This window comes from Salvia hispanica, chromosome 1, assembly GCF_023119035.1.
Source record: "Salvia hispanica cultivar TCC Black 2014 chromosome 1, UniMelb_Shisp_WGS_1.0, whole genome shotgun sequence".
Lineage (NCBI taxonomy): Eukaryota > Viridiplantae > Streptophyta > Magnoliopsida > Lamiales > Lamiaceae > Salvia > Salvia hispanica.
Window position 1 is genome coordinate 47,067,886 of NC_062965.1, and position 27,342 is coordinate 47,095,227.

General features: G+C 38.2%; 2 protein-coding genes, 2 long non-coding RNA genes and 1 other non-coding gene across 5 annotated transcripts; 3 read left to right on the forward strand and 2 right to left on the reverse strand.

Moving 5' to 3' along the window:
* Positions 1-4,171: 4,171 nt before the first annotated feature.
* Positions 4,172-6,284, reverse strand: LOC125202029. Its single transcript, XM_048100341.1, has 2 exons — positions 5,106-6,284; positions 4,172-4,467 (listed from the first exon to the last, which is right to left on the reverse strand). Exons 1-2 carry the CDS (start codon positions 6,259-6,261, stop codon positions 4,430-4,432), a joined length of 1,194 nt encoding a protein of 397 aa, XP_047956298.1. The 5' UTR covers positions 6,262-6,284; the 3' UTR covers positions 4,172-4,429.
* Positions 6,057-6,529, forward strand: LOC125202030. The gene is made up of 2 exons (XR_007173021.1): positions 6,057-6,198; positions 6,282-6,529. It is a non-coding gene; the product is annotated as an uncharacterized LOC125202030 (long non-coding RNA).
* Positions 6,530-8,849: 2,320 nt separating this feature from the next.
* On the forward strand, positions 8,850-8,968 carry LOC125202918. Its single transcript, XR_007173248.1, has one exon. It is a non-coding gene; the product is annotated as a U5 spliceosomal RNA (small nuclear RNA).
* Positions 8,969-16,325: 7,357 nt separating this feature from the next.
* Positions 16,326-16,964, forward strand: LOC125221917. Its single transcript, XR_007176441.1, has 2 exons — positions 16,326-16,666; positions 16,822-16,964. It is a non-coding gene; the product is annotated as an uncharacterized LOC125221917 (long non-coding RNA).
* A 953-nt stretch (positions 16,965-17,917) lies between these two features.
* Positions 17,918-19,847, reverse strand: LOC125200710 (linolenate 9R-lipoxygenase-like). Its single transcript, XM_048098450.1, has one exon. The coding sequence runs from the start codon at positions 19,845-19,847 to the stop codon at positions 18,042-18,044; it is 1,806 nt and encodes a 601-aa protein (XP_047954407.1). The 3' UTR covers positions 17,918-18,041.
* Positions 19,848-27,342: the final 7,495 nt, after the last annotated feature.

Genomic DNA, 27,342 nt, shown 5'->3' on the forward strand with positions numbered 1-27,342 from the left:
ATATAAAAGTAGGATTCATAATCCACTAACTTTTTCAACTCACTTTCCATTACATTTCTTAAAATTTGTGCAGAGTCAAAGTGGGACGAATTTTGGTGGACGGAGGTTGTAAAAGGCTCCCATGAACTTCGTGAGGGGTGTCAATGTCCCACAAAATCATTTTTCCCAAATTTAATATGTGGACTTAATATGCATGCTAACATCATGTTCAATTGTTCATCATCCTTTATATGTTCATTGTTGGTTGATGGATTGAAATTTTATCATTTATCATGCCTGAATGCCAAATTGATTTTTTTTTATTTAATGCTACTACTAAAATGACAAAAAAAAAGTTGTGTATGAGTCCAGAATTACGGTCAAGAAAGTCATTATCTAAGGATTTTCATTTTATTAGCCAAATACATGCATACGTAATACAGTGGTCATGTTTGGTTGCCAAGATTCTGTCTGAGAAAGTAATCTGATTCCTTAAATTTTAAATTCCTGTGTTTGTTTCGGTTTTTAATCAAACTGGAAAAGTAATCAGAATCCGAGAAAAAGGAAAGTTAGTACAACTTTCCAGGATTCTGAATCCTAACTTTTCTCAGGTATTATTTTTCCCAGTTTTTGGATTCTTACATATTTAATACAATATACTCCCTCCGTCCCGCTTTAGCAGTCCCATTGACATTTCTGCACTCGTTTTGTAAAAATGATAATAAATAGTAAAAGTGGAAAAATAATAAAGTAAAAAAGAGAATAATGTAGAGAAGAGTCTTATCTACATTATTCTCTTTTTTACTTTATTATTTCTCCACTTTTACTATTTATTATTATTTTTACAAAACGAGTGCAGAAAAGTCAATGGGACTGCTAAAGCGGGACGGAGGGAGTAGTATAGTTTTTTTTTATTATTAATAATTACAATGTTTTAAAAATAATTTAATATTATAAATCATACTTAATTTCATTATAATAAATAACTATGATTAAAATTATCATAATTATAATTATATTTTATAATCATTCATAATAGTAATTAGAAATTTATTAAATAATTAAAATATAATTATATAATATAAATCATATAAAAAATAATAATTGCCGAAAATAATACTATTTATTTATCACACTTTGTTCATATTTACAAATTAGCATCCTTAATTACACGAAAAAATGTCCTTAACAGGTATTTTGTTGTAGTGGACGTTGTGTCGATGGTGTTTTATTCTCACAATGCTTTTTGCAATCTCCAAATTATTGAAAGAAGATGTAGGAGACAATGTATTGTGTTGTGTATTCATTAGAATGATCCATCCCCCTTAATATAGGAGTTGTTACACTGTAATTACGGCATACAATCATTCTAATTCTTAGGCAAATATGCTCCCTATCAATTACTATCAATTACATATTTCCTCCTTTAATTATGTCTCCTTATTTGGTAAGTTGAGAGTATGGTATATTTGACACTCCCCCTCAAGTTGAGCAACGGCATCCCCGATACTCAACTTGCCTAGTACCTCAATGAAGGTTTTGGGATTCACTGCCTTCGTGAGAATGTCTGCTAGTTGTTCTTCTGATCGGACGAATGGGAGCTCTATGACTCCCCCATCGATTTTTTCCTTGATAAAATGGCGGTCAACCTCCACATATTTAGTCCTATCATGTTGGACTGGATTTTCTGAAATGCTGATCGCTGCTTTGTTGTCGCAGAAAAGCTGACTTTTCCTCATCGGTGGAAATCCAATCTCAGTAAGTAATCTCCTAAGCCACATTATCTCCGTTAGACCACTCTTGATTCCTCGGAACTCTGCCTCTGCACTGGATAAAGCTACTACTTTCTGCTTCTTGCTTTTCCAAGTAACCAGGTTTCCTCCTACAAACGTGAAGTATCCCCCAGTGGAATTCCGATCTGTAGGATTACTAGCCCAATCAGCATCAGTGTATCCATCTATCTCGAGATCTTCACTCTTCCTAAGTAGCACTCCATATCCCGTGGTTCCCTTGAGATAGCGTACGATCCTCAATGCAACATCTAAGTGATTTTGTTGAGGACGATGCATGAATTGGCTTACCACTCCAACCGCATATGAAATGTCAGGTCTTGTGTGAGACAGATAAATGAGTTTGCCTACCAACCGTTGATATTCTTCTCGGTTTGCTAACTTAGCGCCGTCTTCAAATTTCAATCCATGGTTCACCATCATTGGAATGTCTGCTGATTTACAGTCCAACAGTCCAACTTCTGCCAGTAGATCAAGCACATACTTCTTCTGTCGTAAAAATATCCCTTTCTTTGACCGAAGCACTTCTTTTCCTAGAAAATATTTGAGGGGCCCAAGATCTTTCATCTCAAACTCCTGAAATAAGTTTGCTCGGAGATTACTGATTTCCTCTTCATCGTCCCCCGAAATGATCATGTCGTCCACATAAATTAGCAGACAAGTCATTTTCTCCCCTCGCTTCTTCAAGAAAAGGGTATGATCTGAATGGCTTTGGATGTACCCATACTTCTGCATTGCTTGTGAGAATCTGCCAAACCATACTCTTGGTGACTGTTTTAGTCCATACAATGTTTTCTTAAGTCTGCACACCTTTCTCCCCCCTGAGTATCCAGGTGGCATCTCCATGTATACTTCTTCATTTTTTTTCAGTTCACCATGCAGAAATGCGTTGGTCACATCAAACTGGTGTAGAGGCCAATCTTTACTTGCAGCAACTGCCAGCAGTGTTCTGACTGTGCTCATTTTTGCTACTGGGGAGAAAGTCTCTTCGTAGTCTACTCCATACGTCTGCGTGTACCCTTTTGCCACCAGTCTGGCCTTGTATCTCTCAATCGATCCGTCAGCTCGTCTCTTGATGGTGAATATCCATCGGCATCCTACTGGTTTCTTTCCTTCTGGCAAATTGCATTCTTCCCAAGTGCCATTTCTGATAAGTGCATCCATTTCCTTCTTCATTGCCTCCCGCCAGTGTTTATGCTTCATTGCCTCTATCCATGAACACGGAATCTCCTCGTCTTCATATAGAGCTGCCTCAAATGCCTGTGCCATTTCTGTTAGGTAGCCTTGTGCAGAATTGACAATGGAATATTGGGTTTTCCTTCCTTTCCACTCTGGGGAGTATCTCTTGGGAGGTATCCCCCTGTTTCTTCGTAGGGGAAGTATAAATCCTCCCATGTCGCTTCCACTTATTTCCACTGGTTCACTGTTTGTAGCAGTTTCCTGTCTCAGATCATCAATATCAACAATATCGCTTACCATAGGAATCGCAGGCGGGGAAGATGGTGTAGGAATGTCACTCAACTCCTCAGGCTGTGTATGAGACTCTGTAGACGGCCCGTTGGTACTGCAGTTCACTTCGTCTGGTGGACCAACTTCAGTCACAGGGTCTGTATTTGGCAAGCTATGGAGATTTACGGTTTGAGGTAGGGAACAACTGAGCGGGCCACTAAGTGGAATATTATCACTCTCCTCCCCCTGACCGCGAGGTTGGGTAAAGAAATACTCACTCTCAACGAAATCACAATTCATTGTGGTGTACAGGCTTTTGGCTTTTGGATCATAGCAGCGATATCCTTTTTGATTTGTTCCGTACCCCAAGAAAACACACTTAACAGAGCGGGGAGCAAGCTTGGATCGGTTATGTTTTGGGATATGGACATAAACAGAACAACCAAAGATCCGCGATTCAAGGTTAAGAGGTGGTGGTATTTGGTGCATAGATGACATAACATCGATGGGTTTTTTGAGATTTAGGATGCGGGTAGGTAATCTGTTGATGAGGTTGACTGAAGTGGCTAAAGCTCCGAGCCAGAAATTTTTGGGGACCCTAGATTCAATCACAAGGGCTCTAGTCATTTCGAGTAGAGTCCTATTCTTTCGTTCAGCTACCCCATTTTGTTCTGGTGTGTGGACAGGTTGTTTGATGGATTATCCCTCGTTCAGAAAAAAAGTTTTGCATATTGGCATTAACAAATTCACCCCCATTGTCTGACCTAAGGATTTTAATTGTTTTTCCATATTGATTATGCACTAGAGTATAAAACATACAGAATTTGTCAAAGACCTAAGATTTTGACCGTAGAAAGTAAACCCAAGTCATACGCGTGCAATCATCAATAAAGAGAACGAAATATTTAAACCCTAGACCACCCACCACAGGGGCAGGACCCCAAACATCAGAGTGAACAATGGAAAAAGGAACCTTCTCACGGGTATTACTAAATTTAAACGTGTGTCTGTGGCTCTTGGCCAAAAAACAAGTTTCACAATTCAAATGGGAAAGATTGCTAGTAAGTTTAGGAAACAGAAGACGTAAATATCCTATAGACGGATGTCCTAACCGGCGATGCCAAATCCAGGCTTGTGATGAAGTCGGTCCGTGAGTCAGCATCGCAGTACCGTGGTGGGCCATCCTGTCTACATAATAAAGCCCTTGTTTTTCAGTGCCACGCCCAATCATCATCCCCGTCTTGATATCCTGTAATTCACAGAAATTGGACTGCATTAGTAGTTTACAATGGAGTTCTCTGGTAATATGACTGACCGAGACCAATTTATTTGCCAGAGAAGGGACATAGAGACAGTTCGAAAGTCTCAAAGTGGGCGACAGTGTGATAGTGCCGGCTCCTGCAATAGGTATTGTATGCCCATTTGCTGTGCGAACAAAACTTTTACGAGAATCAGATATGTCAGTGAAATCAAATGCCTCAAAAGACATCGTGTCTGTCGCGCCACAGTCAAAAATCCAATTTTTATCTTTGTTTATGGAAGTAGTCACGGAGGAATTTGCTAGGGCCTGGAATGAATTGTTGCAGCTGATATTTGGTGTAAAATCAAGTTTTGGGGTATTTTGTAATGTGTTTTCGGATTTATGTAGAGTTGGGACTTTTTTTGGCAATAAGTTGGGGCTTGGAGGGGGTCTTTGTAATTTTTGGTGTTTTGTGGGGTGGGTTTGGGAGATATTTCCTGGATGGGGTATCTGATGTAATTTGTTTGTTTCTGTGGGGCTGCTTTGTAAGGGAGTTAAATGGTGGGGTTCGAAAAGATATTTGTCACAACTATTGGGGTCAAATGATAACTTCTCATGAGTTGGGGGTTTTATCCCCAAAATCATACCTGACATTGACATAGCCCTAGCCGTGGAGCACACAACCTCCTCACTGCCGCGATGTTCGTTTCCTGTTCCGCAGTGCGTCGCACCGGCGCTGCCCGCCGTGCCCCCGGCGTCGGTAGCCCGGTCTCCGACCACAGTGGCGACCTTTCCTCCTCGATTCGCGGCAGCTCTTGTTGCTCTGTTTCGCTTCATTTCGTCCCACCAATCGGGAAATCCGATTAGTAGGAAACAACCATCTTTGGTGTGCTTTTTACCACCACAATGGGTACAGGTAAGTCGGCTTCGATCTTCGTCCGGTCGTTTCTGCCATGGGCGTTGAGTCGCCTGCTGTCCAGTGGTTGAGCGGTTTCGAGCAGTGGCTGCGAGGCCAGAGGCGAGGCCGGCTGGATTTTGTGAGGAGCCTATGCCCTGGATTTGGTTGTTGACTGATTCTCGTCTGACGCGTGCGTATGCCTCGCGCGCCGATGGTAATGGGTCAAGCCGGATGATTTCCTTTTTGACAGATTCATACTTGTCATCCAGTGCGGTGACGAATTGATAAAGTCGTAACCTTTCCTTTGTCATTGGTATTATCTCTCTGCGATCTATCGAGATCCACAGAGATTGGAACTTATTCCACAGTCTCTCGAGGGACATTTCATCTTGTTTGAGTGTGTTTGTCTGTCGGTACAGGTCGTATACTTGAACGGGGTCTGCGCCGCTGCCGTAGGTGATGGCCAGCCCGTCCCAAAGATCCTTGGCCGTTGCATATTGTGAAACCTCATTCACAAGATCCGCCGCCATGTTGTTGATAATCCAAGTAAAGACGCAGTGGTCTCGTTGCTGCCATTGTTGATATGTTGGGTCGTTTCGGGATGGAGGGACAGAAACTCCATTGATGTGAGATGTCAGTCCCCTCCCCCCAATTGCCCGGTCCATGAGATCGGCCCAAAGTGGGTAATTATCCCCATCCAGTTTCGCTCTGACTGTGATATCACCCAACGATTCGGGGTGATGAGTCTTTTCTGGAGTTTTGTTGGGGATCGAACTCATGCTCAGCCGCAGGAACTCCGCAAATTGTGCGGCGAGTTCCGCAGGGAAGGGTGAAGGGTTTGGGTGGGAATCGGTGTTTTTGTTGTTGGTTGTTTCTGACATGTTTTCTGTTTCAGAATCTGACATATTGCTTGTGTTTGCTGTAGGATTGAAAAGAAGGTTGGGAGAGGTATATTACGGGCGGTGATGAAATTTTTCTGAGCCCGAACCTGCTCGTGATACCACATTGAAAGAAGATGTAGGAGACAATGTATTGTGTTGTGTATTCATTAGAATGATCCATCCCCCTTAATATAGGAGTTGTTACACTGTAATTACGGCATACAATCATTCTAATTCTTAGGCAAATATGCTCCCTATCAATTACCTATCAATTACATATTTCCTCCTTTAATTATGTCTCCTTATTTGGTAAGTTGGGAGTATGGTATATTTGACACAAATATCGTGGACGCACCTCGATTCAATTTTCACTTGTGGTCGAGAAGCTCAAGGCGATGACCGTCTCTTCTCATTCTCGGTCATGTACTTTCTCAATCGAACTTCAGGGTCAGAGGAACCTTTAACAAATATTGATCGTGCAAATCCCGTGACCTTGATCCCAGTTATGGTTCCAACATTGTTGTATTCTAATCAAACTAGGATTTACAAAACCACATTAATGTAATGAAAATCTTTACTGTGTCTCATTCACAACTACAAAGAGGTAATTAATGGAGTACAAATTTGTAATATAAAAAATTAGTAATCAATTAGATGGACAATTCCTCAAAACTCGGGATTCCGTGTAAATGGACAATTCCTCAAAACTCGGGATTCCGTGTATCGCTTCTAGTTTCGGTTCCAATTTAGTAGATGTGTTTTCATTCTTAGCCTTTTTTTATGCACTTTTATATCAAAACTTGACAAATTAATTAAACAATCAATTAATAGGAGACAAAAGTATACTTATGATAATCGATAAAAAAGCGTAACCCAAAAAAATATACATGCAATTCAGGTTTATCATATGGACGATTCCTAAATCAAATGACATAAAATTCAGGTTTATTCATGGTATAACCCACAATGACAATTAGTTCGTAATATAATTCATAATTCCACAAGAAAATTCGTAAATAATATATCCGTTCATAAAAAGTAATCTTGTTTTTTCTATTTTAAGCCTTTTTTCAAAACTTAGTCCCTATCTTATTAAATTCTCCGACAATTACACTCTAATCACGTTTTTAATCTATCTCTTTCTTACTTCACTAGTTTTGCTGTAAAAAATAGTAAGTATAATGTTCACAAACAAGTCTACTTTTATGAAATGCAATATTTACATGTTTCTTTCTCACGAATTGAGTATATAGAAAGGAAATACTACCAGAGAATTGCGTGGTAGTTATGAACTTATGATTGTTAACCATTCATAACACCTCAAAAATTTCAGACGTTGTTTTTTTTTTTTTTTAAGAAATCTCAGTTGTTTATAACTATCACTATCTCAACAGGTTAGAGCACTATTTGATATCCTTAAAAATATTACTTGATCCGTCCTTCCAAAATAATCATGTTTTTGTTATTTTATAGTACTACACTATTAAAATTCATCACTAGTAAACGCGTGTTGCGGATGCTCTTAGTAAACCGCCAAAAATGAATGAAAATAGAAACAATGTGGACAATAGCTAGGGAGTTCATCATGTAAAAGCTCAAAGAAGAACAAATTAATCATGCAATCAGCAAGGCTCGTTTTCCCCAATTTTTGAAATAAAGACTAAGGCCATGCTTGGTACGATGGAATGGAATGAGGGTGGAATGCAATGGAGGTTGGAATGGAATGAGGGTGGAATGCAATGGAATCCTCATTCCATTCTTGTGCTTGGTAAATGAAAGGAATACAAATGGAATGAAATTATGTGTGTTGCTTTGTGTGTGTGTATGTGTGTGTTGTTGTGTGTCAGTGTTTGAGAGTTTGTGCTGCTGTGTGTGTGCATGTGTTTGTGTGTGTGTGTTTTTTGTTGGGTGTGTGTGTTGTTGTGTGTCAGTGTGTGTGAGTTTGTGTTGCTGTGTGTGTATGTGCGTATGGCTTTTTTTGCTGTGTGAGTGTGTTGCTATGTGTGTGCGTGTGTTTTTTTTGCTGTGTGTGTGTGAGTGTGTTGCTACGTGTGTGATTTTTTTAATAATTAAAAATTTTAAAATTTTAATTTTATCATACAATTGAGATGATATTAAATTCAAATATAATATAAAATAATATTTATATAATTTTATTAAAATTTAAAATAAGAAAAATGTAAAATGAAATGAAATGGCCATTCCTTAGCTAAATTGAAGGAATGGCTATTCCATGGGGAATGGAATGGTGATTCCAAGTGGAATGGTGATTCCTAAGGAAATAAAATACCAAGCAAAGGAATGGAACGGAGGTAGGAATGTCATTCCATTTCCCCATTCCATTCCAGCATACCAAGCATCCCATTCCATTCCAGCATACCAAGCATGGCCTAATCAATTAAGAATCCTTGACTGAATTTACATCCTCAACTAATTTTCCCTAACCTTTTCTTCATCACTTTCCAACTTTGAGAGGCGATGAAAGGAGGGCAGAGAAGGTGCCCAGTTTTTGGAATTCGAATGAGATAAGTATCCCACATCGACAGCTAGAGACACACAATACCAAACTGCCACTATAAAATAAGAGCCCAATTTTTACCTGTGAATAACGCAGCTGCGCGTTGAGCACATAGCGAACTATTCTTTCGCCTTTTACTAAAGAATACCGTGTGCTCGTCGCTTATAAGTAGCATACGCCATTTTTTGGAGGGGTTTTCTCTTTAAGAAAGCCCCGACAGTTGAGTTAAGTTTTGAAAATATAGTTAGGAGCGTGTTTTCTTGAAAGAAGACACCCAATAATACAATTATATAAAAATTATATTTGTACTTTGTCGTGTATTTGTCCCCATTGGTGACATACAATTACGTTCCACTTTTCAGACATGATTTTGCGAATGGGCTGAACCCTCAAACTCTAATAAGGGCCCAACTTCAGAAATGGACTGATGTGAATTGATATGTGAATTTCGAATTTTTGTTATAACTTATGGCATGGAGGCAGCCAACCCTGCAGGCCATCTAAAGTGAGCTTAATTTTCATTTAGAATCGAATCAGAAAATACTATTGTCACCACACAGCCCACACCAGTGTTAAAATATACTCCCTTCGTTCGCCAATAAGAGTCCCATTCGTTTTTTGCACGGATTTTAATAAACATTAAAAAAATGGGTGGAAGAAAGTTAGTGGATTATGAGTCTCACTTGTATATATTAGTTTTCAATGTTATGTGAGTGGAATGAGTTGGTGGAATGTGAGGCCTCTACCATTTATGGTTTTATGAACCGAGATTTCTATTCACGGACGGACCAAAATGGAAAAATGAGACTCCTATTCGCGGACGGAGGGAGTACACTCTATTTCTTGTTAATTAGGTCGTTTGGAGGGGTGTCTTCTTGCAAAGAGGCTCTCAAGTCTCAACAATACTTATGTGAGAGATTTAGTAGGATTATATAACATTCTGTATATCTAGATGCTCATAAATAATAATTTATAATAAAATTTCGCTACTCATTAATCTTATGCGAATTCTTATAAATATCAAATTTTGTTCCCCATCATTTATTTGAAATATCAATAGATTTTAAAGCTTTTCTGCTAATATTGTTTTATTAAAAAAAATAATAGTGTATAGTAGTGTTATAGAAAACTGTTTTTTTAAGAATAAATCAGAAGGGTGTGATATAAAGATAGATTCCAGAGTGGACCTTTTATCAGTGGCAGACACACGTAGAGCTGGGGAGGGGCTTCAGCAAATGCCAACAAATTTTTTTTTCTCATTTTCTATTGTTAAATTTTTTAAAAATTTCAATATACAATCTCCAGCCCTTCCTAAATCAGTGCTATTAAAGACTAAATTATTCGAGATTGAATGATGGAAGGGGCTGGAATGAATTTCAGCTTGAAAAATATACAGAGATAAATGAAGAAATAAGCTGCCATGGTTTTGGCCTTGGAGAAGAAGAAGACCCAACTCCCAAGAAATAAATAGTACTCCACAATACGTAATAAAATTTAAAAATGTAGTAGTACAATTTTCAAAGAGTGCGTGTGTATTTGACTTTTCAACTTTTAACTCTTTTTTTTTTCATCTTTTCAGTTCAATTTTTTAACAAATTTTAATACTATTTACTATACTATATATATTAAGCATGAAAATATAAAAGAAATATGGTGGATTGAATGTTAGAATTTTGTGATTTAAGTTTATTATGTTTGGGTTAGAGTTTGTAATGCTAGGATTAGAGTATGATGTGTTTAGGTTGGATATTTTGAAGTTTGTCTCAAAGTAAGTATATTTATTATCATTTACAACGTTATTGTAAGACAATTTTGATTTAATTAATTGAAATTTTAATATTCTGTCTACGTGTATTTTTTCATATGTATATTACTAAAAAATCATTCCCTCCATTCGTGATTTATTATTTTATCTATCTTACGTTAACTCTTGTTTAGGTTTGAAAAACTGTTAAAAAAGTTAGTGAAAAAATTTAAGTCATATTTTCATATACTATTAATTTTAATAAAATGTAATAAGTGCCGTTAGTGGAATATGAAGTACAATTATGAAAAATAATAAAAGAGGGTAAATGATATAGTTTTTCTTAGACGAACGAAAAAGGATATACGGAGTATGAAACAAGATGGAAGAAGTATATAATGCAGCCCCTGCCATACTTTTTTTCTGCGTCCGCCACTGCCTTTTATAGTGTATTATTTTTGGGTAGGGAAAAAATCATCAAATATTGTATGCTTATGGAGTACATCTGATTTCACAGGCCAAAAGATGTTCATTCATCCCTGATCCAGGGACAGTCTATTATCGAAAGCGAATATTTAAACAGAACGGGGAGATGGTTTTGTAGCTCTACTTCTAACTATTTTATCCATCCACAAAAATTAAGATTGACATATATATTAAGATTGCTTGATCAGACTTTTACTACTTTGCTCAGAATTTATGTTTGCATTTTTACAGAATGAAAATCGTTTGATAATTTATGTTTTTAAGTTAAACGTCAGTTCATACACAATAAAGGCAAATTGTTTAACGTTATAAAAGGAAAGTTATACCTATAAATAGACGCCTAATTAACCTGCTCGAAATCTTACTCAGAATTCCAAAATCTCCTTTGATTTCGATGGCTGCCTTCAGAAACCGCGTGATTTGGTACGACCGGTCGATGCTGCAGAGCGACGAGACGAGACCTTGGTACGACTGCTCAATGCTGCAGGGAGATGAGACCATCTTCCTCGTCCCGCGCCATCAGACCCGTCGATTCGTCTCCGCCAACGGTCATGATCGAAATCAAGGGTTTCCTCAGATTGGAAACGCGAGGAGAAGGATGATTGCGGAGCACATCAGAAGTGAATTAGTGGTGCGTGATCACAATCATAGAGATGATGATGATGAATGATGATGATGGAGTGTGCGTGATTTGTAAAGAGAATTTGAATTTGGTAGCCCAAAATCGCAAAATCGTGAGACTTGATTGCGTCCACTATTATCACCAGCGCTGCATCACCAATTGGCTCAATGTCAAGAACACGTGTCCCTTGTGTCAAGTTACTGTCTTAGAATAATTGCTCTATTTTAATTTTTTTTTTAAGAGAATCAATCAATTTTATACACCACCGGTGCAATGTTGGATTATAGTAAGTAAGAGAAAAGATTACCAGGTTTTATTACTAAATTACCATTTATTATATTTTATATCCTAAAATAATGTGGTACATACTAATAAGGAAAGATTAAATACTATTATGGGATGAGATAAATACTCCCTTTGTTCCACCACAAGCGAAAGATAAATACTCCCTTTGTTCCACCACAAGCGAAGCGCTTCATTTTTGCAATCATTTTAGAAAAATGATACTCCCTCCGTCCCCTATTAGGAGTCACACTTTGATCGGGCACGGATTTTAAGAAATGTAAAGAAAAGTTGGTTGAAAAAGTTAGTGGAATGTAGGATCCATTTTTTTATATTGGTTTTGTAATAAAATGTGAGTGAATTGAGTTAGTGGAATGTGAGACCTACTTACTATTTATGGTAAAAATGAAGTGTGACTCTTAATTGGGGACGAACCGAAATGGAAAAGTGTGACTCTTAATCGGGGACGGAGAGAGTATAAAATAGTTAAAGTAGAGATAATATAAAATAAAAGAGAAAATAATGTAGATAAGACCTTTCTCTATATTATTATCTCTTACTTTGCATTTTCTCTATAATTTTTTAAAAATTAGTGCAAAAAACGCTTCGTTATGGTGGAATGAAGGAAGTACTATTTTTTAAAATCCGTGCTGAAGTCACGTAATGAGGCACAAAAGAAAAGACGTAATTTCATTAAACAACTTATTTATTTATTTTATACTTTCCTCATCCCATAATCAATGTCACACTTTTCTTTTTAGTTTGTCTCATAAAAAATGATGCATTTCTTTTTTTGAAAAAATTTCTTTCTCACATTAATATAAATATATTATTTTCTTCCCACCTAATAAATAAAACAACATTTCCTAAAATCTCATGTCATATCCAAGTATGCTATTTATTTGGACGAATGGAGAGTACCTTTTCTATTTCGGTCCGTCCCTAAGAGTCACACTTCATTTTTACCATAAATGATAAGTAGGTCTCACATTCCACTAACTCACTTCACTCACATTTTATTATAAAACCAATATAAAAAAGTGGATCTCACATTCCACTAACTTTTTCAGCCAACTTTTCTTAAAACTAGGGGTGCTTAAACGGTTCTCCGGTTCTTGGTTAACCGGAATCGGAACCAGAACCGACCGGTTAATTGAGGAACCGAAACCGAATTTTCGGTTCCGGTTCCGGTACCAGTTCCAACTTTTTAAATAAAACCGGTTTCGGTTCGGAACCGGTCGGTTCCGGTTCCTAACCGGGAACCGGATTATAATTCAATTTTATTTTATTTTATAATTTAATATACTAATAAATCTAATTTAATTGAATTAATTTTGAATTAAAATAAAATAATTTGAAACATTGAGTGATTTTTAGATTTAAAAAGTGTTAGATTTGCGAGCTCTGTTTCTGAAGTATTTAAAATGTTTAAACCGTGATACTTTGAATCTACAATTATTTCCCCAATCAATTTTGGATGAACTAACTACAATAAGTAGGGCATTATAAGTTTGTTTTTAATTTCCAAAAGAACTTATACAATTACAATATCATTTCATATGATAGAAATTTAACTTTATAACAAATATATGTAACAATTCATTTAATATACGATTTTAACATGTTTGTGAATAATTTATTACTAGTTCCGTTATAAACCAAAAAGTCACAACCAGATCAATTAGTAATATTAGAAATTTCTATTGAATATTTGTTTAGCCAAAAAGGGGGAATGAAATTCAATTTTAAAACTTATTTTTTTAAAAAATTGCTAAAGTTTAGAACTCCTATTTTTTTATTAAAAAATTGCTAACATAAACTAGTCCGACCTACTACACTTGGCATCACTCTTATCCATATATGAATATTATTGTATTGTTGGTTTGTACTTTTGTGTATTTACTTGATTTTTTATGTATTATTTGTTATATTTCTAGATGTTGGCTTATTATTTTTTTAGTATTGAACTATTTAAAATTATAAATAAATTCGGATTAAAATTACACATCGGTTCCGGTTTGGAACCGGAATCGACCGGTACTTAACCGGCCGGTTCCAAACCGGAACCGATCAGTTCCGGTTCCGGTTCTGGTTCTAGGATTTATGAAAATTTAAAACCGGTTAACTGGTCAACCGGTCCGGTTAGAACCCGAACCGGTCGAAGAGGCAGGCCTACTTAAAACCCGTGTCCGGTCAAAGTGTGACTCTTAATCGGGGACGGAGGGAGTAATTATTAAATTAGACAGAATGAATTGATCCCGAAATATACTGTTACTTCCGAAATAATGAATTGATCATGAAAAATGTAATGTTACTTATTGAAAATCAACCAAACTACATGTATTTTCTAATATAAGTGTCAAACTCTGACTTGGACTCTTAATTAAAGTCTAATTTTTGGCTCTTGATTTTTTTTTTCCATATTACTACTTCCGTCTGCCAAAATCTATCCCTTTTTCTATATCCGTCAGTTTCCCAAAATTTATCCCATTTTTCCATAAATATTTTTTTTAACATGTGGACTGAATCGATTGCTGTAGAAAAAGTCATATGAAAGTGGCGATAAATGGAAAAAGGGAAAAGGCAGAAAAAGGGAAAACAGAAAGTTGTAGAAAAGGCTAAAGCCATTAATGGATTAACATTAACTAAAATAATTAAAAGCATCCATAATAGGGGCGCCGCGGCGGACGCCTCGATCGCGGCTAAGCCGCAGCTGTGTATTGTGGTGGAAGAGGCCGCCCCGGAGGCGGACAACTTTTGTGGGGCGGAAGGGCTTTCGCCCCGAATGCGCCGAGGACGAGCCGGAGGAGAGAGAAACGCGGCGGCCGCCGTGGCTATCTATTGCACGGCGAAACCGCCGCGGCGGTCGCCGATTTCCAATTTTTATTTTTTATTTTTTAATTTCAAATTTTTAATTGTTTTTTTTGCTTATTTTTATAAATATCCCACCAATTTTCATTTTAGGGTTTTTCACTCCTCACCCATTTTCACTCCACATCCAATTACACTCTACAGAATTTATACAAAATGCTCGGGAGAGACGAAGATTCTCCCGGCACTGAAGAATCGGGATACGGATACTATCCTTCTTCCCAGCCATCTCAACCGTGGGTATCGGCAGTGGGCGACGAAGAAGAGGCAGAGGATTCCGACTCCGCCACCGAGTAGATGGTGGCGGTGTTTTTATTTGTTTTTATATGTTTTTTTTTATAAAATGTTCGTTGTACAATTTTCCGGTATCCATTAATACAACGAATATTTGGTCTCATTGCTTTTTTTAATTTTATTATTATCTCGTTTTCTAATTATTTTTAGTCCGATAATTTTAATTCTAATTGAATTAAAATATACAAAGAATAAAAATAAAGTGAAATGTGTCCACTATTGCTGCGGAAACTTTTTTTTATGGCCGTGGACAAATCAGAAGTGACTATGTAAAAAAAAGAGAAGTGTCCAGGAGAAAGTGTCCTCCTATTGTGGATGCTCTAATAAGATGTGGTTATCCTTTGCTCCCACAAAATATCTCAATTAATGGTCCACGTACTTTTATTATCTTGCCAAAGTCTTATTTTTTCCTGTTCTGTTGAGTCATGAGTCTATTTATATTATTACTCCCAATGTTCTATAAGAATATACACATTTAATTTAGCATGAGTTTTAATATATAATTAATAAAATAAGAGAAAAGTAGAAAAATAATAATTAAGATATTATAAGTAGAAAATGAGTCACATCTCATTAGAGAGAAAAGAGTTTCCAAATTTAAATAGTACATATTATTGTGGACTAAGATGGAAAAATATGGCTATCTACTGTGAACAAACAATGTTTACTATATTAATTTCTTCAATCACTTCCTAATACCATCTCCATAAGAAAACGACATAATACGTACTCCATCTATTCAATAGTAGTGGAGACGTTTCTTTTGGCACGCGATTTAAGTTAAAATTGTGTTAAGTAAGTTAAATAAAGGAATAATAAAGTAGGAAATGAAAAAAGTAGAGAGATGAAAAGCGAATAAAGTAAGAGCGAGTAAAGTAAATGAGAAGAAACGTGTTGACTTTTACTAAAAAAAATGACTCAACTACAATAAAACGTACCAAAATTGCAAAATGACTCCACTATTATAAAACAGAGAGAGAGAAGTTAATTATTAGAAACTTGAAGTTCTCATGAGCCAAAAATAAAGTGAGTCAACCTACTTAACCCACTGAATCCGCCATTGTTTGTATCAAAGAGTTGGTCCAAACATCACATATTAAGGTGATTGCCAAAAGTTGCACACTCAATTGAAAGCCACTAATAAGCACTACCTTTATTCATGAAAAAATAGAGTGATGAATTGTTGTGCAAAATTGACAAAACGAAAAATAGAGATAAAAATGTTGTTAACAGAAAACGAAAAGTTGTCTCGTTACAGAAAAAAACTTTGAAAAAAAAGACAGTATAATCTACATCTAGAACAACTTTTAAGTGTCTAGTATATACAACTTGTACAAAATTTATCTACATTGAGCAAAGCTACTAAACAAGGCCTTCTCGACTAAGAGAATCATACTTGATCCCGAGAGTCGACCATATAGAGCTCCTCGCAGCTTCTTATCCATCCTCAACGACAACGTCTTCGGCACCACAACCTCCCCACTCCTCGACTCAGCATCCGCCGCTGCCAGATTCCAACCATTCCACAAATAGTACGGCATTGGAGGGAACGGCCATGAAAATCCATGGCTTGGCGCTCCTCTGTTGCCAGAACAAAATATGATATAAACAGGTTTCTCTCTTTGCTACCTCCTAAAATTTTCCCGTTTACTTGATATAAACAAAATATGATAAAAAAACGCACATTTTAAACTATTTTTATTCGTATAACTTTAAAATAGATGAGTTATTTATTTTACCTTTTATAAATAAACCAATGGTTTTCAGGAAAGCAAAGCATGAAAAAGGAGCAATACTTCCAAACTGGCTGGATTTGCTTTGAATCTTTAAAACAGGGGAATAGTCCCAACTCAGGAAATTCAGAGCAAAAACTAGACACTTTGACTAATAAAAATTCAGTGGTTTGAATATATTGTTACTGCAGAAATATTCTTTTTCTTTCTCTTTACACAATTATGACTGACTGGAAAAACCGTGTAATATATTCACACCATTGAATTTTTATAAACTTGGATCGTATTTACATTAACTAAATCAAACTACAGAGTTGAGTGCATAAGATTGTGAAGAGTAGTTCTGGAAAAGATTGTGAAAAATGAAAAAAGCTTAGTTGGCAAAGCTAGGTGGAAGGATTTAGATATGTTTGGAGGAAAAATTGAGGATTATAAGGATGTTGGTATTTGGTAATGCCGTAATGGTGTTAGTGTCACGTCATTAGGGATCTGATTTTCTGAGCCACAAGTTTCTTTTTGGGTGGGTCTACCAAAATTTTTCATTTTCATAGCTCTATAATTTTGAGTTAATGTTGAATGGTACACTTAAAAGAAGCAGCTAATGTTGCCCCCGTTTTTATAAATGGAATTTTTTGAAAAAGCACAAGTTTAAGTTTAATGCATGATAGAAAAAAGTGATTGATATATTATTAGTGAAGATGAAGTGGAGCCTCCCATGACCAGTGGACAGAATTAGATGGCCTACAATATTTCATATTTTAGAATTAAATCAAACTTAGTAAAATATTTCAGAATTTAATCGAATGCAAACTAAAAAAGTTTTGAAAGATTGAAGATACTCCTTTTGCTTCCAACAAGACATGAAGAAACAATCTCAACTTTTGCCATCTTCCAATTAATCCCAATTTTTGGTGTGTGAGCATTACGTATGGCAAGAAAAGATTAAATAGAGAGAAATAGCTAGAGAGGTCAAAAATGATGCCCATGACTCACTGTTGATAGTGCAAACCATAACAGATTTGAGTTGTCAATTTAGCCGTTGCACATGTGATAGCATTTGAATTTATGGCAAACCAATAAATTTGGATGATTAGTATTTTCTTGTGATTCTGTAGTTTAACATGTTTGCATACATAGTATTTAAAAGTTTATTATGCTTGACAGATCATTACAACATCAACAAACATTGACTTTCACTCTATAAATATGAAACTAACAAGTACTCCTACTACAACTTAAATTTGTATGAAAAGTTTAAGTAACAAACTCTTCCTTCATGGCAAGGGAGAGAGGAGCTAGGGTGGCTCCACTGCCCACGGAAGATCCGGGCATGGCCACAGCTCTGCTCCCGATCAATCCGCCTCTCCTCACAACGACCTTGCCATACTTGACCTTACCCTCATCGCCCTCGTAGATGTGCCCAAACATCAACGCTTCTCTTCCAACAACACCATTCTCTTGTATTTCCATCAGTTCCGGATTCAATGCAGCTCCCATGCTATCAATGTACGCGCCACCACCCCATGCAATATCCGATCCCATCGCCTTCAACCACACGTTGAAGATAACCGAACCGCTCGTCATTTCCATCAAATACTCACCAATCAATGTCTTTATAGCCTGCCAAATAGTGTCCATGAATATTCCAAAACTCCAAATCGGTTCAATTTTGCCCTGTTTCTTCTTCCCTACAAGAATCCATTTGCTCACACCACACACTAGCCCTGCTAGAATGCCTGACCAAATCCAAAAAAATGGAAGCAAATACACCATTTCTACTCCCTTAATCTTGTTCAAGTAGAAGATGAAGTTCAATGGTGCAAATGCCACCAATCCCATCACAAAATAAGGCAGAAAAACCTGTAGGAATGGCTGAGCAGACATCAGCCAAAATGTGAAATACCAAGGCCTTACAAGAGTCACTCCCTTGACAACAGAGGCGGCCGCCATTGGGCACCCGGAGAGGTCGACCTTCACGTCTGACTGATTCAAGAAATCCCTCCAAGCCTCCGGGAGCGGCTTCTTCTTCCTCAGATGCTGGCATATCGCGTACACTACTGACCGGCCGTGATCCATCGACGCGCTCTCGTTGCACGATGTGGCACGGATGACATCAACCTCAGGGCATTTGAGGAAAGGGTTGAACTCTAGATCATCCGATTCTTGTTTTGTAAGGACTTGATCAATGGTCACCTCTCCAACATCAAGGTGTGGAAACACTGTTTCGTCCCACGGCTTTGTGCAGTCAAGGGCAGCCTCACGTGTTGTTTCATCGTCTGGGACCGGGCGCATTTGGAGCTGCAGGACATACCTGACCTTATCCGGAGAGCTCACTCGCTGTTGGAAGTCGTCAGCGAGGAAGAGGCGAGGGCGCTTGTCGCCCTCGTCTCTTGGGATGGCTCCCGTCTCCGGTGGAAGTACGCCAATTGGCTCGACTTTCCCATTCTCCACACCAATTGCTCTGTCATAAGGCCTCAACTTGAATTTAACATACATTTCCTTCCCATCTCTGAATCTAAACAACCTGCATATATTTGAGTAGTAATGGAGCTCAGTGTAAGAGTCTGCTCTCCTCAATGAATCCCGCATAGCATCCCTGATGTGTGGAGAATGCTTCACATACTCTTCCTTCGCCGCAGCTCCACAGACAAACCACGTTGCGAATTCACCTATGCTTCTCGCGTGAAAGGCATTGCCAGTCTTGAGTGTAAGATCAAGCAACGGAGATGGTTCAGCATCTCCGTTGTTTGAAATGATCCTCAGCGCTGCTCCGCGAGGATCAAGGCGAGCATCATCGTCCGAGCTTAAGCAGTTGCTATGGCCAAGAACGACACAATACTCCTTCCCAGGGGAGAAGATTTCATGATCTGGTAAGCCTAAAACATGATCATACATCCTCAGCGATCCTTTCCCGGCTGCGCCAATCCGATGGAAGTAGCGCGAGTTCAACTTGAGCGTTGAGCTAGCAAGATTAGCAGCAAGGCTTCCTAAGACCTTCTTGTATTTCATGTCCATCTCTTCTATTCTGTCGTCAAAGGCGTGCAGTGTGTTCTTGACCATGACCGGAGCTGGAGAGCCGACAAAGACGCCACCTGCTTGAAGGAGTCTGTTTGGAGGAGCAACTGAAAGTGCCCCAAGAATGACATCTTTCTCAAGGACAGAGCCAGGGAGGACTAGGCCTTGGCTGCCTACAACCGAGTTATCTTGTATCTCGATCCCACCTAAGATGTACCCTCTTGAAGAGTAATAGCCTGGCACGACACGGCTGAAATCTCCCAAGTGGACTCCATCGCCTAATGAAATGAGGTCTGGATCCGAGACGGGGTTGATGGCTCTGATGGAGCAATGCTTCCCAACTTTGGCTCCCATACACCGCAGATATGTACAGAAAGCCTCTGTTCCGGATAGGAACTTTGCGAACCTTATGTGGAATGTTGTTGCGATCCTATGCAGAAACCAAGTAACAAGAAATGATCTTGAACTATTGATATATCTTCGGAGATAGGATTTCAGTAGGCAAGTGAAGCAGCTGAGGATGAGGCCGTAGGTTGTGTAACCCAAGGCAATATAGATGGCGAAGACGAGAGGCTGTGGAGGGGCAATGCTAGTCGTCATCACTGTGTATGCAACAATGGTGTAGGGAAGCCAGTGAAAAGCTCCACATAAGCAAATCAAAGCAAAGTGTTGAATGGTGGGAGGCCTTTGTGATATCCAGAGATAGATCAGATATGATGTGGCCGCGGATAAGCTGCCGATACAACCAACTGCATAGATCCCAACCAAGTGAATTACAGGTTTGCTGATGATCATTTGCTTCACTGTTTCATCCTGTAACAGAAATGGAAGAATGAGGATGGAAGTGCTAATATATACTATGAATTGATCATAAAGGGCTTTTGAGACTACCTTTGGGAGAGCAATGTCATGGGAAGATGCAGCTTCACTGTTTCCTTCCCTTGAAACCAATGCAAGGATTTCTTCTCCATCTGCGAGCACGGTGCCTCTCTGAAGCATAGCATACGGTCCGACTGAAGCTCTAGACCCAATTTTGATAGGGGAGAGACTCAAAATCCCATTTTTGAGTTGATGACTATGGAGCAATGCTCCTTCTGCAAGAACAGCTTCTTCCCCGATCGAAACAAGGTATGGATCAGTGATATCGGTTGTATCAATCAATGCTGAGGATGCAACCTTTGCTCCTAGCATCCGAAACCAGTAGTTGATGAACACGGTGCCTCTCAAATGAACTGCCATAACTTTCGAAGATACCTCCTGAGCCTTGTAAAGCGCCCACCACTTGACAAATTGGACGGACCATATTGACATCTCAGAATCGAGAGCATAATTTGGTTGCAGATATGGAGTGCCGAAGAAGGATATGCAAATGCAAGTCGAGAACATGCACAACATCCAACAGAGAGGGGCAAACACAAAGAAGGCTAAGTAACCGAAGAATGTAGCTCTCTCCACAATGGATAAGGCATACGCGTATATGGAGATCGAGAAACATGCAGGAAGCATCAACAAGAAGCAAACGTAAACAAGAGCTATTAGCTGCATAAACCAAATACTTAGCTTCTGAGATGAAGAAGCCTCAAAAGAAACTGCTGCTTCTTCTTTGTTAGTTTTCTTCGTAGAATTTGGTAGCCCGGTGACTGTCTGAGGGCGATGTTTCTTCAACAGATTTTCAGCAAAACATGCCAAGTCTTCCACACATGTTGCTGTAAAAATATCAATTGCACCAACAGGCACTCCAAGATAATCCGAGAGTTTCTGAGCAGCTCGAACGACACCTATAGAATCAACTCCATAAGATACGAGGCTCTCTTTTGTGGAGATCTTGGCACTGGAAACTCCAGTCATTTCAGAGAGCAGCTCTATCAAGAAGCTTACTATATCTGTCTTAGATATGCTCGAAGGTCGAGTTTTCACAGCTTGAGATTCTGAGACTCTTTCACCAGATTGGATTGACCCCTTCTCATGATAAATGATATCTAGAGTCCCGTCAGTGAACCTTTTAAGACATTCAAACCTCTTGATTTTTCCTGATATCGTCTTGCTAATGGTCCTCGGCTTTATTAGGAGAACTGAAGCAACCATAACTCCATGCTCCTCTGCAACACTTACTTGAATCTGTCTAACAGCTTCGTTTGAAACGGACTTAACGTCCCGAGCCTCTGCAATTATGATCAAACCAACTTGGTCAGAAATATCAGAAACTAGTATGCCTTTTGACAGAAGTGTCTCTTTTGGAACACCAATTGCAGCACAGCATCCGGGGCGTATCACTTCACATGAGTTCTCAGCTGTTTTCTCAATATCCGAAGAATATACGTTCCTCCCTGCAATGATGATGAGGTCTTTTATCCGACCAGTAACGAACAATTTTCCATCAATGATCCGCCCCAAGTCTCCAGTCCGTGTGTAATACCTGCCAGGCTGGTCGTTGAGTTCGTTTCTGAACGTCTTCTGGCTTAGCTCCTCCTTGTTCCAGTAGCCAGCTCCAGCACTCGGACTACTAATCCATATCTCTCCTTCTTTTTCACAATTTTCATTCTCGCTGCACGTCTCAGGATCCACAATCTTGACATGAACATCATCCTCGTCGTTGTCATCATCTCGACTGATGTAGCCACAGCACACCCTTTCTTCCCAATCAACCAAAATTTCTCGGCTTTCTCCATATGCACTGCACACATACACGCAGTTCTCAGCAAGTCCATAACCCGGAGCCATGACCTCTTGAGAAAGCCCAAAAGGTTGAGTCAGCTCGAGGAATTTTCTCATAGTCGCTGCACGAATTGGCTCAGCAGCAACCATGAGAAAAATCATGGAACTTAGATCATAATGCAGTGCCTTGTTAGCCTCCAGCCTGTGGTTGAGAAGCTCAAACGCGAAATTGGGGCCAGCACTATGTGTAGCACGGTACGTTGTGATGGTTTGCAACCATAGCAAAGGGTCCCGGATGAATGTCACCGGAGAAAACAGAATTGCAGATCCACCACTTACCATACTAGTGAAAAGTCCTCCAATGAGCCCCATGTCATGGTACTGAGGCAGCCAGCTCACGAGCACTGTATTCGACGTGCTCTTGTATCTTCGCCTCATCATTTTCACGTTGTGGATAAGGCCGCCTTGAGTTATCATGACTCCTTTGGGCTCACCAGTTGAGCCTGATGTGAACTGGAGGAAACATAGATCATGTGCTGCCGGTTGATACTCCTCAGCTGCATGATCCCGGGGGCTTGAGATCTTCGACTTCTTCACCCAAGAATCTGTATGCAGCCACGGAAGAACAGGCCAGCACGAAGATGATTTGCTGCCCCCGTTGAGAGCAAACAGGTTCTTGACAGAAGCTGCCTTAACTGTAATGTGATAGCCAACTGTTGAGAGAATGGCAACTGCATTGCACGCTTTGGCAATATTCGAAATGTGAAGCAACGCCTGCCCGCTTCTCTGAGATGGATCGGGCGGGATTGCAGGCACTGGTACGATGCCAGCTCTCAAGCACCCGAAAAATGCATCAATGAAATCTAGACCTGGAACATACACCAACAGAACCCTGTCACCCATCTTTATAGACGGGCTTTGACATGTTCGTAGTTTCTCAGAAACTATCGAAGCATTTGAGTGAAGTTCTCTGTATGTTCTCTGAGATATAACATGCCCCTTCTCATTGATCCATGTATAAAGGGTCTTGAATTGGGTGGCACTGTGAGTTCCCCAATATCTCAGATATCCATCAAGCGAGGAAAGTTCTTGAAACTCGACTCCAGGTGATTCATCCAACCGCTTCAGAGCTGCTCTTCCATGGCTTGGTCTTAGTGTTAATAATCCCTGAAGCAACATAAAATGCAATACTAAGTCTATATCTGTGCAAATATTATCATACTGTTGTGAAATAGGCCTTATGCATTTTCATTACCTTGACATACGGATAGCTTGGTTCGAAACTATCAGTTGAGAAATGTTTCTGAACAAGATCAAATGCATAACTAGAGTTCCTCTCTGTGAGCTCAAACGCCATCAGCCCACCAACGAAGTAGGTATTTCGATGGCCCTGTAGTAGAAATTCCAACTTGTCGTAGAACCCGTCCTTCATATCTGTTTATCCAAGTAGACTAATTAGATAAGTAAGTAAATGACTGCAGTTTCTTAGAAGAGAAAATTTAACACACCTTTGCTGCTAATATGAGGAAAGTACTTGAATTTTCGTTGTAAAACAACTCCCTCGATTTGGCCTCCCATTCTTTCAGCTGCAGCAATGGCAAGCTCAGCCACTTTAGTCCCTTGAATATTAGCAGAGTTGCCGTACGACCAGAAGAGGAAAACATCGGTATCTTGGTAAAATCTCTGCATTGCAACGGGATTTCCTATAGCCGCAGGATCATCCATGAACTCATCAAAGTAATAGAATCCTTTTGGAATATGGTCCAATCTCTTTATTTTCAAGGCTGTAGTGTAATAGTCTATAGTTTGAACTTTACTGAACAACGCCGTCTCCATCTCATCCATGTCGATTCGGTGGTTAACTGCATCTGCATGCAGAATAATGCTATGAGATAATCTGGAAAAACAATAACTTTCTAAATATTCATACAATGGAAACAATATATACCTGTATTTTTCAGTGAATTAGGTGATCTGTATGTCTTCCCATTACTGAAAGGAAAAGCTCCTGAAATAATAATCTTGTCGAATTCCCTCTCTTGGACATCACCATCCTCACATTTAATTTGAACTTTGACAACAGATGAATCTCGTGTAACCGAAAGTACTTCTGTGTTGCAACAGACCTCTGCAGGGAGTCTTTCAGACAGCCTCTTCCAGAGGCTCATGTATCCACCTCTGAAACGACGTATCTTCCCAGCCATCGATGTCCTTGTGAACTCGTGCACGTAAGCATAAGCCATGTCTTGCAAGTATCCATACCCCAGAGGCTGTGTAACCGTACATAACTGATTTAGGAACCGAGGCAAAGCCTTGTTCCTTGAGATAATCTGGAGCCAAATCCGGAGCAAGCTCGCTCACAGCATGCACACCAATCCGACCAGATGCTTTGGCCTTGTCCTGCACGAACACGAGATCGAATCAGATTGGACGGAATCGATGAATGAGAGAGACGGGAAAAGTTTGATATTCTTCTGACCTGAAGTTTGAGTGTGAGAGAAATCATAGATACATAATCTTCTGCCAGATTCATTTCACTAAGTGCTCCGCTTGAACTATCGACAAGTGCAAATTTGTGAGTATCCATTTCCTCCATTTCTGCTCCAATCTCCCGAGCTAAGTGAAAGATCGAAGGAGCGCTGTTCGCTGCAAGAACTTGACCTCCCAAATCATACACCTTCCCTGCATCAAGGCATTAAACTTGCTTATATATTGCTTCTTTAATCTGCCATAATCTCTCTCAAATCAAAGTTGCTTTGTTTCTTATATCCATCCAACTAAATATACTACTACTAATTTTCACATTTCTTTACTCTAGTATTCAAAATCTCCTCTTGTTTAACTCAATCAACTTAACTTGACCTAAATAGTAGTAACATATATCTTAAGATACTAAACTATCTTCAAAAACTAAGTTGAGAGCTCAAATATTCCCAAGTAAACAGGAGATGATAGAACACAAAAAATACTTATGTTAAGCAGCGGTTACCTTCGATTTCGACTGATTCACACATGCCACCGGGATTTCCATTTTTCTCCATTAGTGTCACATGAGAGTATCCCAATCTGCAGAGGGCATAGGCACCAGAGAGTCTACTTGGGCCACCTCCAACTATTGCAATTCTTGTGTTTGTCGGGAAACAAGGATGCAACCGACCAACGCTACACGACCCCTCCATCATGTCCTCGCTTCAAATTCAGCTGCAGATTATAACTAAAATTAATGAGGCACAATATTTACAAGACTTACGTAGCTGTTTTTTTTTTTTGCATGCATGAAGCTTTTTATGAGAAAGAGATGATCAAATTAAGTGAATCTATATATAGTCCTACAAAATTTATTCTAGTAGCCGATTCCACAACATAATTACACGTATATATGAACCCCTAACTATTTTCTTTTAATTCTAGAGAATCTGACATGGTCTCACTAGATAAACCAAAATGATATAATACCTAGATCGCCTAATTCTTGACTTGACGCCAATTATAAAATGACAATTGAAAACTAGTACTATTATATTTTAACATTTATTTGATAAATTTATGTTTGGATACTACAACATGGGTTTTTGTCCAAAATAATACAGTAGATAAATTTAACTATATGGTGACATAAAAAATAACTATTAAGATGTGGAACATCTCTCTGAATTTGAATATTCCTTGAAAATAAACTGGGATATTCGAAGTAGATTTAACACTATGTATTCGGCCATTACTGGCTTTTCATTTCAATCTTACAAAAATTGACGGTGTTGTTTATGATGAATTCAAGCGTTACCATTCAAAAAATAAATTCAAGCATTAGTGATTAGCCTTGTATTTTTCTCTGACCTGTTAAAACCTTTGAAAAGGGGAGCTTCATTTAACTAAGGAAGATAAAATTGTTCAAACTTTTGAAAATCAAATCCCAGCTGATCAGATGACTTTTTACGTTGACTTTGAATCTTCTATACAGTTAACTATGATGATATATCATGGCCATATATAATGATGATAATAAATTTGAAAAGGATATACATGCCGGTCATGATACTTAATCCTCAACCTATATATTATGTTCATCCATTTATATAAAATTGATAACATAGGATAGGAGGGAACCAGAAATACTAACAAGCCGGTGCTGTAATAATAATATTAAAATAAATTAAAAATAAATAATATTAAATAATTTTAAAAATTATAATAGTATTATACTAGTAATATTTAATTTTACATGCAGCCTTTTTTACAAAAGTTAAACAGAACAACATTTTCTTAAGTTATATCATATGCCAAAATTCTAGGATTTAATATAAAAAGTTAATATAAAAATTCAAAATAAAACTATAAAGTAATAAATTTATGAAATATTACCATTTTTTCGTATCAAACCATATCCCTAAACTCTTGCTCTCATTAGTAATTAATATAAAACATTAAAAATAAACTAAACAAATCAAAAATAAAGAGAATATAATCGAATGAGGAGTAATATACATAACAAATACATTAATTATTGATGGTATAAGGAATTAAAATTCATACACCATACATAATTGATAGTACATGAATTAGAATTTACAAATTGATGGTATACTTTTGTAGGCAAATTAATGGAAAAAAGAATTCAGTATATGACTTAGAGTTATTAAAACTAATGGCTTACTATCTGTTCAATCAAAATATTAGTACTACTTCTTGTGAAAAATGAACTAACAATAAATGATTAATTAAGGCGACATAATATCGAATCATCGATAGCGAATATTTTGTCAAGAATTAAACAGGAGTAGGAGTATTATTTAATAGCTAGACTACTAAATATTAATGGGCCGATTAATTCTATTTTACCGCTTCAGAGCATCTCCAACCATTCCACTAAACTCAAACTCATTTT

What these genes read in the sequence shown, in the direction of transcription:
- LOC125202029 (XM_048100341.1), bottom strand. Translation starts at nt 6,261, where the DNA reads ATGTCAGATTCTGAAACAGAAAACATGTCAGAAACAACCAACAACAAA. An exon ending in TAGGGCTATGTCAATGTCAG is followed by an intron (nt 4,468 to 5,105) that starts GTATGATTTTGG and finishes TGTGAATTACAG; the next exon opens with GATATCAAGACGGGGATGAT.
- LOC125200710 (XM_048098450.1), bottom strand. Translation starts at nt 19,847, where the DNA reads ATGGTCAAGAACACACTGCACGCCTTTGACGACAGAATAGAAGAGATG.